This window comes from Typopeltis vanoorti, chromosome 2 (assembly GCF_054136105.1).
Source record: "Typopeltis vanoorti isolate ZY-2024b chromosome 2, IOZ_Tvanoo_1.0, whole genome shotgun sequence".
Lineage (NCBI taxonomy): Eukaryota > Metazoa > Arthropoda > Arachnida > Uropygi > Thelyphonidae > Typopeltis > Typopeltis vanoorti.
The window spans coordinates 31,246,271-31,262,363 of record NC_143550.1 but is presented as its reverse complement, the minus strand read 5'-3'; the positions used below and the strand labels follow the sequence as shown (position 1 = coordinate 31,262,363).

At 35.9% G+C, this 16,093-nt stretch overlaps 1 protein-coding gene across 1 annotated transcript in view; it reads left to right on the top strand.

Annotated features, from left to right (window-relative positions):
- The window catches only part of LOC150108907 (muscle calcium channel subunit alpha-1-like), a 1,617,925-nt gene that overhangs the window by 1,513,793 nt on the left and 88,039 nt on the right, over nucleotides 1-16,093 (top strand). Inside the window, exon 43 of the mRNA XM_090414483.1 lies at nucleotides 8,355-8,617. Coding sequence (XP_090270609.1) covers nucleotides 8,355-8,617 — 263 coding nt within the window. The remainder of the gene's footprint in view (nucleotides 1-8,354; nucleotides 8,618-16,093) is intronic.

Here is a 16,093-nt window from a genome sequence, read left to right as displayed (position 1 = left end):
CTTCGGTGATGTAAAAATTATTTAAATTAAGGAGATATTTAATCCCACATTTAATCCCATTTCTTATTCAGAGCCGAATAAGAAACTCTAAGATAGAAATCAAAGAGTTTCATGCCGAATATATAAATAAAGGTTGAAACCGGTCTGGGTAGTGACCTATCTCCTTTAATGTAAAACAACATACATCTCCTAGGGGATGAGTTTTACATTAGGGTTAATACTAAGAATAGTGATCCTAGCTTTATCCACCTTTACTACGAGTTGCCCGGTATTGTACTACCCAGGTATTTGCTTACGCTTGGACTTGTCGAACTTTTATAGCTTGCTATATTCAGCATGAAACTCTTTGATTTCTATCTTAGAGTTTCTTATTCGGCTCTGAAATAATGTGGGATTAAATATCCCCTTAATTTAAATAATATATATATATATATCTTCTTCTTCTTATTCCTTTGACGTATAGGCCTTATGGCCTGTTATGATCCCATCCATCCCTTAAGACGGGTTGAGTCTTTGTTTCACTATAGTGTAACTAGTGCAGTGCTTCTTAGCTTTTTAATGATAGGCATTGGGGTTGTGGTATTGTTATTATGATTGAATTATTATGAAATTAAATTGTAATGCATTTGGGTCTTGTTGTACTTTGAAGAGAGAGTGATGTTGATCTCTGTGTAGATTGTTAGTAGTGTGGTATCATATGGATCTAATAGTATAAGTATGGTGAATTGGTTTTTATCAAGAGCCTTGTATATAGTGTCAGTAATATATTTTAATAATATGATAGTGCTTTTTATTTTAATGCAATCCATATAGCTTTTGAATGGTTGGAAAGAACAGGGTTTGATCTCATACAGAGCAGATAGCTGATTTCATGCAAAGGAGACACTTTTTTTCCCCTCCAGAAACTTGAGAGAACACATGTAATATATAGGCAGGCATAAAGAGACTACAGAAACAATTAACCATCCTGTTCTATCAGATCTGATTTTGATAGTCTGATTTTACACTTATGCCTGTACATGAACATAAGTGTAAAACAGGAACAAGAGGATTGTTTTTGGAAATTTGTTTTCTAAAATTTTTGTGATGACAAGTAAATTGGCAATAGGTCTGTAGTTTAGTATGTCATTTTTTTTTACCCTGTTAGGGAGGTTACTGCTTTTGCTGTAGTTAATTACTGCTGCTTTTAGTTTTCAGGGGATAATACCTATACTAAACATTGCATTGATTCATTTCAAAAGTGTCAAATGTAGTCAGTCAAAGCTTCCGTAGTGCAATTGGAAGAATGACGATACATTGCGCCCTTTGATCGGAAAAGGCCCAAGTTTGATTCTCGTTGTGACAAGAAGAATCTTTATATGAGCTTCTTTCAATTAAAAGTGAGTTAGCCAATCTCATACGGAGGTAGCAGGGTTTTTTCTCCCGGGAACTCGGGTTGTTCATCCTGCATACAGACAAATCGGCCTTCAGTACATACACAATTTACAGACAAAAAATATTAGTGGTGGTGGTGGTCAGTAGATAGAGGTGTTGATGAGTAGGTGCCCTCCCTCGATGAGTCTTTGGACTCCTTGGAGATGTCACAAAATAATAATAATAAAAGTGTGTTATAAGGTCTGTTAGCCTTTTCTAGGCTAGCATTTTGAGTACAGCAGCAAGACAGTATCTTTCAATTCGAATTTTGGAGATGGATGGAAAGAATATAGTTTGCTGTTAACTGGTGGATTGGTTTCATTTTGGCCATGATCACATAGATGTCTGTTTTCAGTAGCATAATACTGTTTAGAAAATTTATCACTGAAGGATTCTTCTAGGTGTTAGAGTTCTATATCTTGGCCGAAATTTTTGGTGATGAAATCTAGAAGGGATGTTTCACATTCTTCTTTAAAAATTGGTTTTGTGATAGCCATCCTTGTTACATTGGAGGAAGAATGACTATGGAAGATTAACCTGAATGAGTGATGGTGGTGGTAGTGGTCACAAGGTGACAGAAGAAGATAAAATAGTTGAGCTACTGAGTGATCACTTTGCAAGAGTATGTCATCCTAGTGAGGTTACTGCTTTAACATATGTGACAGACACTAATATGGGAACAGAGGTGGATGATTTGGAGGTTCTTAGGATATTGCAGAATCTCAATGTAAATACAGCTGTGGGATTAGATGGTATATCAGTTAGAGTTTTGTGAGAATATGCAAGGGAACTGGCAGTGCCTTTGACTAGGTTCTTTAATTTAAGCCTCAGTTATGGTAGAATTCCAAGGGAGTGAAAAGAGAACAAATTAATCCCACTGCATAAGGAAAGCCTGGTTGGCCAAGTGGTTAGAGTATCTGCTCTCCAGCCAAAAGGCTGTGGGTTCGAATCCCGCTGTGAGCATGGATGTTTGTGATTGTCTGTGGAAATTTTGGTGATGGGCAGTAGATGGCATTGGTGTAGTTGCGGTTAGTTGTAGTTGGTAGATTGAGTAGTGAAGACAGAGAGCTGTAGAGTAAGTGTCCTCCTTCGATGAGTCTTTGGACTCCCTGGAGGTGTCACGTAATAATAATAATAATTGGTTACTGCAAATTATAGACCAATCAGAATCTCAGGCATGGTGGTAAAAGTACTGAAAAATTGGTCAAAAAGAGAATTCAAGAATGGGTGGATAAAACTATGATACTGTGAGGGGCAACGTGGCTTTGTGAAGGGTGGGTCATGTCTTAGTAATTTACTGTCTTTTTATAATAAAGTAACAGCAGAGTTGGATAAAGGAAATAACTACACAATGATTCTGCTGGATTTTGCAAAGGCATTTGACAGAATACTACATTATGCAAATGAGAACAAACAGGGATGGATATGGCACTGGTTAAGTGGCTAAAATGGTGACTGCTGGATAGATATCAAAATGCGATATATGGAGGCGAATTGAGGTGAAAACAGATGACTAGTACTGTGCCACAAGGTTCAGTATTGGGACCATTGCTGTTTAATTTGTACATAAATGATATAGGAAATATACAGCTGTTTGCTGATGATGCGAAATTAGGTAGAGTAATAGTTAGTCAAGGTGATTTTAAATTTAAATAGACTCAGTATGGACAAAATATAATAGGTATTGGTTTAGTGTGGAGAAATGTAATGTTATGCATTTTGGGATAAATAGATTACAACTGTGTATCACATTGGTGGCACTCTCCTCCAGGAAATAGATGAGGCTAGATATTTAGTGGTGGTGGCAAACAGAGAGTTAAAGTTTAGAGGACATATTGCTAAGGTTGCTAAGGTAGCCAATAAGATTACTTGGCTATCTTTTTTATATGTCCACATCTGGATTACTGTGCTGAAGTCTGGTTCTGGGTTTCTTGGGGATGAGGATATGGTGGAGAAGATCCAGAGGCAAGTGGCCAAGATGGTGAGTGGTCTGTGGAATGTTCCCTATGAAGATAGATTGAGGGTGTCTGTATTGCAGCAGTTGGTTGATAGGAGAAAAAGAGGGGATACGATAGAAACATTTAAGTTGCTTAAAGGGTTTTATGGGATTGATGCAGGGGAAATGTTTCAGTACTTGGCTGGAGAGGCCAGAACAAGGGATCATCCCTGAAAGTTTAATAAAGGTGTGGTTAATAGGGACGTGAGGACTAGATTTTTTGCTTGGAGAGTTTTGAATAAGTGGACTTGATTGCCAGAGTCATTTGTGAGTGCTTTATCTGTTAATGGATTCAAGGAGTGGTATGATAGATTGTGTGGATAGATTGTGATGAGTCTTCGGACTCCATGGGAGTGCCCGTACAATAATAATAATAATAATAATAATAATACCATTATCTGATTAAAAATTCTAGAAATAATAATTTCATCTGTCCGTGCATATTTGGTTTTCTGTATGTTTAAAGAAAGTTGGTATTTGGGTGTTATTAGGTGATTTTTTAATCTCTTCCACAGATTGTTCTTGAGGATACTGTTTAGTATATTGTTTTTTATCCATAGGTTTAAATTCTGTTCGCTTTCTTATTTTTATAACATTTTGTTGGCATTTGTATATGTCTGCAAAACAAAGGTGAAGTTTCATATAAAATTATGGGATCAAATTAGACTGTTCCAGTCTATATATATATATTACTGTGATGGTTAAGTCTGGGTTTGCTTTGTAGAGTTCTGTTGCTGATGTTTGTGGGGTAGCATTTGTGTTGTAGAAATTGGTAGCTATTACATAATGATCTGTGATTTTGGATGTTTTTAGTGATGACATGAGTTGATGGGCACTCATATGTTCATATGATGAATGCATGATTTTTTTGAGATTTTCAGTATGTAGGGAACTTAAAGTCAAGTTAGGTAAGGTTTAGCATAGCGATGTCGATATCTCCAATTAGAGTGAGGCAGTCCACTGTGCATATTCTAATACCATTAGAAAGATATTTAATTAACCAAATATTTCGGTCTGGAAATAGCAGACCATCTTCAGTGGCATTACAAGAACAGTTTTAAAAAAATATGCAAGGTAGAATACTAATAATAGATCATTTAAAAATAGAACAAGCCACGTGATTTTATATCACTAAGTATTAAAGGGAATATTTTTAAGCAGAGACATGATTGAAATAAGGATATTAATTAATAATATTAAATAATATTATTAATTAATATGAATTAATGAGTTATCCTGATTAGACTTTCCCAGATTTTTGATATAGATATACAGTCATTCCAATTCAGGTTAGGACGATGGAGTAAGGCCTCTACGCTTTCTTTGAATAAATGTTCAAATTTATAAAGAGATCTATGTAAGAGGCGAGTTTTTGACCAAAGGATGTTGTGGTTAATTTCAATCCCGTGCTGAGCCAATCCAGATTTTTCAGGTTTGTTGTGATGAATGGAAGATTGATGTTCTTGGATTCTTTTTTCAAGAGAACGTCCAGTTTGTCCAAAATAGGAGAGATCACAGTTGCAGGGAATTTGATAAACTTCAGGAAGAGATATAGTTGAGCGTTTGTCTTTAGGAGAAGGAAAATTGGAAGATAATTTGTTAATAGGTGAATACGTAGCTGTTAACTCATATTTCTTCAGAATTCTTGTGATAGGTTCTGAAATCCCGGAGATGAATGGAATTGGAACTCGACATATTGAATCTTCGTTGTTTTGTGGTGGATTATAAGAATCAAGAAGATGTTGAGTACCCTTTTTGGAAAAGCCATTGAGTTTCATGTGTTGTTGGATAGTAGAAAGTTCTTTCTGTAGAAAATTAGAAGTAGAACAATTAGTTTTGGCTCTTCCGATTAGATATTTTATGATTCCTGTTTTTTGACAAGGATGATGGGCTGATTCTTTAAGAATATAACTACCTGTGAAGGTTGGTTTCCTGTAAACTGTAGTTGTAAGAGTATTTGAAGGTGACTGGATGAGGAGAAAGTCTGAAAAAGATAAGTGGTTGTTTTCTTCTATTTCCATAGTAAACTTTATACGATGATGTAAGGAACTGATACTGTTTAAAAATGAAGGTAAGGAGTCTTTGTTGTGTGGCCATACAGTAAAGATGTCATCTATATATCTTACCCAAAAGGATGGTTGAGGGAAAATAGATGAGAAGAGGACTTTTTCTAGATGTTCTAAATAAAAGTTGGCTAAAGCAGGAGAGAGAGAGAGAGGACTTCCCATGGCTGTTCCTTCTATTTGGCTGTAAAATTTGTTTTGACATAAGAAATATCCAGTGTATTTCTTAGAAAAATTAAAAAATGTCTCATTGCAACCTACAGATCTTATGGTGAGCTTTGATATAGAATCTTTATATACAAATGTACCTCTCAAAGAGACTTTAAAATTACTTGCTGACATCTTTCAAGAAGACATTATAAAACTATTCGATTTCGTAATACACTCTGGATGTTTCTTATGTCAAAATAAATTTTACAGAGATATAGGTGTGATGGTGGACAGAAATTTGAAGTTTAGGAGTCACACTGCTAAAATTGTATGAACATCACAATGGATTATGGCAATGATGATGAGGACATTGAAATGCAGAAGCAAAGAGGTTATAGTTCACTTATATAAGGCTTTGATCAAGCAACATATGGACTACTGTGCACAGATTTGGCCACATGGTTTTCAAGGGGATGTATTGGAGTGGGTCGAGAGAAGGCTTACTAAGTCAGTGTTGGGTTTAAGAAATGTCAGATTGATTAGAGATTGAGTGAATGCAACTTGCAGAGCCTTGTGAATAGAAAAAAGAGAGAGGAATTAAGGTAAAATAACATTGCCAATTTGAATTGGCAACCTTATTTTAAGGAATATAAGAAATGCTGCTTATGTTAGATAATATCTGTGATTTTATCTAATATCTAAGACAGTGCCAATTGAAGACCACTTAAGTGTCTTGTGCAGGGTTTCTCAACCAATTTCACAGAACCCTGTTGAAAGTTTATTTTTCACTTGGTCAGAATATAATAAATTTAGTTTAATCCTTTATCCAAGTGTGTGCAAACAAAGTTTGTGCCTGAAAGTATCTTCAGTACTGGGGTAAAGTGGTACAACACCAGGCGACTCCTTGCAAAGGTGGAGCAAGCTACCAACACTCCTATCTCAGTATCTCCCATAATGCAAAACACATCTCCTTGCAGATATGTATAATGTTATGCATTAAGGAAAGGTCCACTACCCAGACTAGTTTCAACCTTTATTGAGGTCTTTTCAGTGGGAGCCAGGCCTAAGTGGAGATACCAAGGCAGAAGCACTAGCAAGCTCATCTCCTCCTATAGGAGCTGCCAAATGGTGTGCCACCTTTTTATTAAATTACTCTGGATTTAGAGAAAGATGATGAAAGTTTATTTTTAACTTGGTCAGAATATTATAAATTTAGTTTAATCCTTTATCCAAGTGTGTGCCAACAAAGTGTGCGCCTGAAAGTATCTTCAGGACTGGGGTAAGGTGGTACAACACCGGCGACTCCTTGCAAAGGTGGAGCAAGCTACCAACACTCCTATCATTATGGGAGATACTGAGATTCCTTGCATTATGGGAGATACCGAGATAGGAGTGTTGGTAGCTTGCTCCACCTTTGCAAGGAGTCAAAGGTGGAGCAAGCTACCAACCGGTGTTGTACCACTTTACCCCAGTCCTGAAGATACTTTCAGGCACAAACTTTGTTTGCACACACTTGGATAAAAGATTAAACTAAATTTATTATATTCTGACCAAGTGAAAAATAAACTTTCAACATCTTTCCCTAAATCCAGAGTAATTTAATAAAAAGGTGGCACACCGTTTGGCAGCTCCTATAGGAGAAGATGACCTTGCTAGTGCTTCTGCCTTGATATCTCCACTTGGGCCTGGCTCACACTGAAAAGGCCTCAATAAAGGTCGAAACTGGGTAGTGGCCCTTTCCTTAATGCATAACATTATACATATCTGCAAGGAGATGTGTTTTGCATTACGGGAGAGACTGAGATAGGAGTGTTGGTAGCTTGCTCCAACTTTGCAAGGAGTCGCCCAGTGTTGTACCACTTTATACCAGTCCCGAAGATACTTTCAGGTGCAAACTTTGTTTGCACACACTTGGATAAAGGATTAAACTAAATTTATTATATTCACAGAACCCTAGTGTTTCATGAGATATTGCTAGAGTTTTCATGTGAGATCGTAATTGAAAAAAAAAATGAACGTTGTGTAAATAACATATATATATAAAGATATAATATTTTTTTCATGTAGTTGTTCCTCAGACCTGGAATTGTTTCAAGGATTCCTCCAGGGTAAAATTATTAAGAAAACTGGTCTAGGGTGTTATGCTATATCAACAAACTTTACAGAAAAGTTCTGATAAGAAAGTTGTACTAAGAAATAGTATCAAAGCTATCAAATTATCAGTTGGCTAAGTGGATAGTGCTTCCACTCATACCGAAATATGACTTTTATCATTGTGTTAGCTCTTACTAATAAGACTCCGACGAGGTCAAAACCATTCTGGGTGCTGACCTGTCACATAAAGCATGGATGATGTTCCTGAGAAGGGAGTATGCTGTGCACTATGCAGTGCTAGGACAATTTAATGTTGAAGTCACCCACTCTGTACATGCAGGTAGTTTAGTCTTTTAGATATTTCACGAGCAGACTTTTGTTTGCTGATTCCACTGATAAAATAAGGATGAAAACAATAATATAATTTTGTCAAGTTATTGAATTTAAGTGAATTACGATAGGCATTGTTAAAAACAGAGTAGATTTGAGTTAATACCGTGAAAGGAAAGCATGAAATTATAAACCAAAATTAAAGTTTTGAATAACTTTTGAATTGTTTAGGTAGAACTTTTAAACTAGACTATACAGAAACAAATCTAATCACTGGACTTATTAAGTCATTCATTTTACTATTTCAGAGGAACCATTTTTTGTTTGGAAGCATGTGGCCATCAGTGAAAGATAAGAATACACCACAACTTCATCGTACCCGATCTTTACGAGCCACTGCAACACGTTCTCATGCTAGAGTTTCCCCAACAAATTCCCTAGATGTTTCCACTTTTCAGTCTTCCTCTCCAAATCCTCATATTTTGAATCATATCAGACTTATTAGAGGGGTGCTCAGCAGTTCAACTCCTGGTCCATCTCCATTAATTGGTAGAAGGGGAAGCAAATCAAGGTTTGTTGTGAGTTTTTATTTTTAATTTTTGTTTTTATTTTACAGTACATATTCACCGAATAAGGTTTCAAATGTTTAATAAGAAAATACTGATTACCATGAAAAATTTAAGACTGGATGTTTAAAGCTTTATCCAAAGTAGTGCTCTATAAAAAAACAAATCCACTGTTTTTCATTGGAAGGAAAAGGCGGGCACTTGAAGTCTCTAACAGTCTACACAAGTTCTGAAAGTAAAATAAAGTCATCGGGACCAGTTCCAAATAAACGATAAAACTAAATATTTACTGTATTTTTGTGTTATTGGAATTTACTACATAAATTTAAAAAGATAAATGATGTATAATAGTCCTACTCAATTTTAAAATTTATTCAAATTATTTTGCAGATTTATAACTAGATACTTTTGTAATTAGCATCCTCTTCAGAATAATAATAATAATAATAATAATAATAATAATAATAATAATAAAAGGTGACATTTAGGCAATTCTTCAAAAATACCTAAATGTCCATGATCTGCATAATAAAATATTGTGTGGTGGAGATACTTAATGAGCAGTTCATAAAGGTCTTTCAATCTTGTGAATGTGACTTTATGAAGAGATTGAGAGCTGCAGATGATGGTGAGGAGAGACTGACTGTAAGTGGGCAAGAGGTGTATGGGGAGTTGAGTAAACTAGATGTTAATAAGGCTGTGGGACATGATAATATATCACCACGTATTCTGAAGGAATGTGCCAGGGAGTTGACACCTGCCTTGACATATTTTTTTTAATACGACTCTTGCACTCGGTCAAGTTCCTAGGGAGTGGAAGGAGGGCAAGATTGTGCCACTTCATAAAGGAGGTGATCGAACTCAAGCATCAAACTATAGGCCTATCTGTGTGTCAGGTGTTGTGGTTAAGTTGTTGGAGAAGCTTGTGAGAACTAGGATCCAGAGTTGGGTTGACAACAATGGTATTATCTTTGATGGACAGCATGGATTTGCTAAAGAGAGGTCATGTTTTAGTAATCTACTTACTTATTACAATAAAGTGACTGCTTCCATAGACAGAGGAGAAGGATACACAGTAATATACTTAGATTTCACAAAGGCTTTTTTTAGAGTACCTCATGATAAATTGATAGTCAAATTAGAGCAGATGGGGTTGGATATTAGATTAGTGCATTGGATTGGAGACTGGCTATCTGATAGGTATCAACAAGTTGTGTATGAGGGGGAGCGATATCCAGGAAAAGGAAAGTCACTAGTGGAGTGCCTCAGGGGTCTGTTTTGGGGCCATTATTGTTTAACTTATATATTAATGATATTGGTGAAGATTTGGATGTTATTCAGTTGTTTGCAGATGATGCAAAGTTGGGACGAACCATGAAGAGTAGTGAAGATGTTGTGGCCTTACAAGAAGACTTGAATAAATTATTCATGATTAACTTGTATATTAATGCGCAAACTTTGTTTGCTCACACTTGGGTAAAGGTTTAAACTAAATTTATTACAGTCTAACCAAGTGAAAAATAAACTTTCAACATCTTTCTCTAAATCCAGAGTAATTTTATAATAAACTGGCACACCTTTTGGCAACTCCTATATGTAAAGATGACCTCTCCATTGCCTTGGTATCTCCACTTCTGGGCCTGGCTTCCACTGAAGAGACCTCAGTAAAGGTCGAAACTAGTCTTGTAGTGGCCCTTTGCATAATAACAATATACATATCTGCAAGGAGATATGTTTTGCATTATGGGAGATACTGAAATAGGAGTGATGTTAACTTGGTCCACCTTTGCTATGAGTTTCCCAGTGTTGTACTACCTTACCCCAGTCCTGAAGATATTTTCAGGCACAGACTTTGTTTGCTCACACTTGGATAAAGGATTAAACTAAATTTATTATTATTCTCTCAATCTGTTCTCATACTCCATATTCCAAAGACTACTGACCAAATTTGTGAATCTTCTCTGAACGTTTTCTAGCATATCCTCATCACAATGAAAAACCAGTAACCAAATCTGGGCATAAATAATCCATATGAAACCTGATCAAGGCATCATAATCTCTTTATTTCTGCATATCAGGACCATCTGCATCATTGCCATTGTCTGATGTGCTGTTATCACAACTTATGCAGTGTGTCCCCTGAATTTCAGATCCTTGTTCACTACCACTCCTAGATCTCTCACTCCTCTACCTCCTTTAAAGCTTCCCCACCAAGTGTATAATTTGCATTCCATCATTGGTCACCAAATTTCAAAACCTTACACTTTGCAACATTGAACTGACAGTTCCACTTACCTGCTCATTCATACAATCTATTCAAATCTCCTATAGGGATATGAATAGATTGCATAAATCAGTCGTAACATGCACTGCATTGCTCGCCACAATTTTGCATCATCTGAAAATAGCTGTAGATCACTATTTAAACCCATCCCAATATCATTAACATACAAATTAAACCACAATGGCCCCTAAATTGACCCCTGCTGTACACCTCTAGTGGCCTTCCTCTTTCAGGATACCACACCCCATATACAACTTTCTAATACCTATCTGATAGCCAGTCACCAATCCAACTCAGAAGTCTGTTATCCAATCCCATCTGTTTCACTTTATTTAACAGCTTGTCATGTGGCAGTCTATTGAAAACTTTGGCAAATTCCAAGTATAACATTGTATATGCTTCTCCTTTTTATACGACATTTGTCACCTTGTTATAGTATTGGGAATTGTGAGTGGTCATGTAATTTAGTGCTCGTATAAAACTAGTGATTGTTTTATCTGTTTTTTTTTTATGTTTTTTTCCTCAGAAAATTAGAGGATTATAGTGTATTAGTGTAGATTTTTGTAAGTATTTATTATGTTTATAACATTTATATTGTGATATTGTCGGCAGGGCACCAACACAATGAACAATGGTGGCAAAGTCCATGTTGTGTGGCAATTTGAATTTGCAGGATTTTATTCACTGCAGTGATTCTTAATTGTATTCTTCGAGAAAATTAAAGACTATGTAGAAGGAATTGCAACTGGAGAGAGAGTATGTATTTAGTGTTTCAAAAATGAGTGTCTGTTATGGGTCGAGAACGCAACAAATACTGATGGTAAGATGGAAAATGGTGTTATTAATATTGAACATGCGGCTGTGGAAATAGAGAATGAAACGGATATTAATAAAGAAATAGCACAGTTAAATGTTATTCTTCTAGGAAAAAGTTCTAAATTGAAAAATTTATATAATTTTTATAAAATTTATAAAACTAGTGATTGTTTTATCTGTTTTTTTTTTATGTTTTTTTCCTCAGAAAATTAGAGGATTATAGTGTATTAGTGTAGATTTTTGTAAGTATTTATTATGTTTATAACATTTATATTGTGATATTGTCGGCAGGGCACCAACACAATGAACAATGGTGGCAAAGTCCATGTTGTGTGGCAATTTGAATTTGCAGGATTTTATTCACTGCAGTGATTCTTAATTGTATTCTTCGAGAAAATTAAAGACTATGTAGAAGGAATTGCAACTGGAGAGAGAGTATGTATTTAGTGTTTCAAAAATGAGTGTCTGTTATGGGTCGAGAACGCAACAAATACTGATGGTAAGATGGAAAATGGTGTTATTAATATTGAACATGCGGCTGTGGAAATAGAGAATGAAACGGATATTAATAAAGAAATAGCACAGTTAAATGTTATTCTTCTAGGAAAAAGTTCTAAATTGAAAAATTGCAGAAGTAGCAAGAGTTAAGCAGGGCTGAAAAAAGAAAGCAGACGATCTGAAGAAATGATAAAGATATACCGAACAAACAAACAAGAAAAACAAGTTAAAAAGAAAATTATGTATGGATACTCAATGATCAAGGGAGTACTTAACAAAACTGTGACAAAATCGTGTTTCATGGGTGCAAAAATTCACAATATTGGCCACGCTATGCGGATGCAAAATGGTAAGTAGAAGGAAACGAATGTCTTGGTTGGTACAAATGATTTGAGAGGCAAGAAGTATTCTATTAGTAAAGGAGTTGTTAGAAGATGCAAAACTAAAGAGTGAGAAGGTGAAGATTTTAAGTCTCCTACCACGCTATGATATAGGCGAACTGAGGAGAAGGGCATTGATAGCAATGAGTCTTTACTTACATTGTATAAAAGGAATGATGTTGATAGAAAGTAGGATTTGTACAATGCTGATGGACTGCATTTAAATGCTTTTGGTGTTAGGTGTCTGGAGAGAGCTTTGTTCATTGAGTATGCTGAACTGCAAATTCAGGGAACTTAGTAATTAGGGTGGAAGCAAGTGAGTTGAATGTCCAAGTGAGGAATCTAGTCTCTGAAACAAAAATATTAAATAGAGTAGTCAATTCAGAAAGTAAAGATGGATGGCTGGAGGACTAAATGGATGTTGTAGTTTCTATATACTAATGCCAGAAGTATCAGGAACAAGAGGGAGGAGTTTTTGGCATTGGTTAGTGCAACCTCTCCAAAAGTTATAGGCATTAGTGAGACTTGGCTAACAGCAGATGATGTAGTTACAAGGATTAAATGTAAAAGATTTAGCATTTTCAGAGAAGATAGGATGGGGGAGGATTACTGCTGACGATAGCAGATGGATTGCTATCATCTGATACTCCTGTCATTTGTAAATAAATACAGGAATTCATTTCTATAACCAGTCCTACCTTAGCCTTTTTGGTTGTGATTTCCACACCTGCGCTATCACCTTTACCACTGCTTACCACTCATGTCCACTCAGTCTCGCTTATCCTACTCATATCCAAATCTGTTCCATTTCTCTGCTGATCATCTCCATACATTCACTACTACTTCCAACATCTACTCTGTCTCCCTGTGCCATGTCTCCCTGTACACAAAAGGTACCCCATTTCCCTGTTCCTCTTGCATTCTCGTTATCTCATCATCTCTCGTGCCACTACTCTTTCTCTTCAATACCACTCTCCTGATCTTCACTTCATCTCTTATTTCTGATCTCTTGCTTGCATCATGCGCTGCACTTTCACCTAGCAACAGTTTCTCCAGTTCACTTACTGCAAAGCATTTTCAAATGCAGTTCATCACATCTATATAAAATTCCATTCTTCCCTTAAATACATATCATACATCCACAAACTGCACTCCTTTCTCACACAGCTCCACTAGCATATAATTCATGATTCTGACTCTCCGTCTCAACTCATCTTTGTCATACCTCAGCAACACACTGACAACCTTTGCCACTATACTGTTATCTTTCATTCTCCTCAGTAACCAACTGATATTCACCTTTACATTCTCTTTATGTCCGCTTAAATCATTTGTCCTCATATTTACCACTAATTCTATTGCTCGTTTTCCGTCCTTATGTCGAAAGCATGAATTATCTTGCTCATTCTCCCACCTGGGTAACAGACCTTATGGACTCTCTCATTAACAAATACCCTGATAATGGAATTTCTCTACACTGCTATTCTCGATTCACTTTTCACCTCTTTGATCCTTTTTTTTTTCATTCTATTCTTTTGCACTTTCATTTGTTTCCATTAAACTTCTAATATCACTCTGCACATTCCTCATTTCCTTTTTCATTTTGAATGACTGTTTTATCAAATCTTGCATTCGAACAGTTTCACTCTTTTTCACTTTCATAGGCTTTCTACCTCTTGTTCTGTTGCACCTTACTTCCGTTTCCTCATCTATACTTTCTTTCTTTCCCTTATTACTTATTTTCACTTCTACATGCTCTTGTTCTTTCACCCCCCCCAGTCAAACTAGCTTTCATTCCATTTCTGTTTCTTTCATTTATGCTACCCTTTCATTTCTTCAGTCTGTTTTGCATTCATTAACTCGTAGTCTAACAAAATATCATGCTTCCTACAATCCATACTTTCTCTCATCTCCTCTTCAGGCTATTCACAAACACATCTCTCATATTTTTACATACATATTACACTCACAACATCGAACCATTTTTGAAAAGGCTATTTTTTAATTTTATTTGATTTTCGCTGCAGTCGCCTAGTTGCACCAGTCAACACCCATGTGGTTGACCTCATTAATACTCCATTGTGTTATGTTGAAAGAAGGCAAGATTCAAAATTTCACTTAATAAAGTGAGTAACAATTCTCCATGGCCAAAAATCATGTAGACACACTCTCTCTCTCTCTCTCTCTCTCTCGGATCTCCTCATGTCTGAGGACTTGTGACCTTCCTGATGATGCTTCGCCATTTCTTTCTCTCCTGTGCTTCTCTTATTGCTTGTTCTAGTTTAAGTCCAGTGATTCTTGATATTTGGTCAATCCACCTGTAGGGTGGTTTCCTCTTTTTTTTTTCCCACACGGTTTACCCTGGATGATTATTTTTTTTCCAGGCAGTTGCCTTCCTTTTTACATATGTGTCCAAAATATTGCACTATTCTCTTGTCAGTTATGTTTGTTAGTCTTGTGTGGATATTCTGTTCTTCAAGGATACTTTCGTTTGTTCGTTTTTCTGTCCAAGACGCTCTTAACAATCTTCTCCAGCACCAGAGTTCAAACGCCTCAATTCTTCTTCTGTCATCTTTTGTCATTGTCCAAGATTCAGAAGCATAGAGAAAGATTGAATAAACTAAGGTTTCTACAAGCTTAATTTTGGTCTTTTTGGAGATGTGCCTGTCTTTCTAGATCTTAGTTAAATCAGTCATCGCTTTCTTAGCTAGTGCTGTCCTTCTTCTTATCTCTTTTTTACATCCATCTTTTTTTGTTATTATCACTCCAAGGTAATTGAAATTGTTGACAAGTTCAATTCCTTCTACATTTATCTCTTCTGCATTGTTTAAAACCATTATTTTGGTTTTGTCTTGATTTATTCGTAAACTTTCCCATTCTTATTGATTTAGAATGGATTTAAATTCCTGTTCATTTGTTGCTATTATCACCTGTGTCATCTGCATATCATAGGTTAGTGATTGTTCAGCCACCTAATTTAATACCTCCATTCCACTTGTCTAGAGATTTTTTCATTATAGTATCACTCTAAAGGTTGAATAGTAATGGTGAGAGTATGCATCCTTGTCTTGAACCTTTTTCAAATTGGAATGCAGGGGACACTGAGTTTTCAATTCTTACTGTTGCTTAATTTTTTTGATATAAGTTCTTTATGAGGGTTACTAGATGGTTTGGTATTCCTGATTCTTGCATGATGTCCCATAAAATATCCCATCTCATACAGTCAAAGGCCTTGGAGTAATCTATAAAGCATAGATTATTTGTCTGATGTTAGTTCCCCGACCTTTTATTGAATCCTGCTTGTTCTTCTGAGATCCGATGGTCTGTAAAACTTTGTAATCTTTCCTTAATAATGTGTAGTAAAATCTTGCTGGTATGTGAGATAAGGGCAATGGTGCAGTAGTTTTCACATTTGTTGTGATTGCCTTTCTTGTAGATTGGGATAATGGTGGAACTAGTCCAGTCATTTGGCCATCTTCCAGTCTTCCAGATTTTGTTGCATA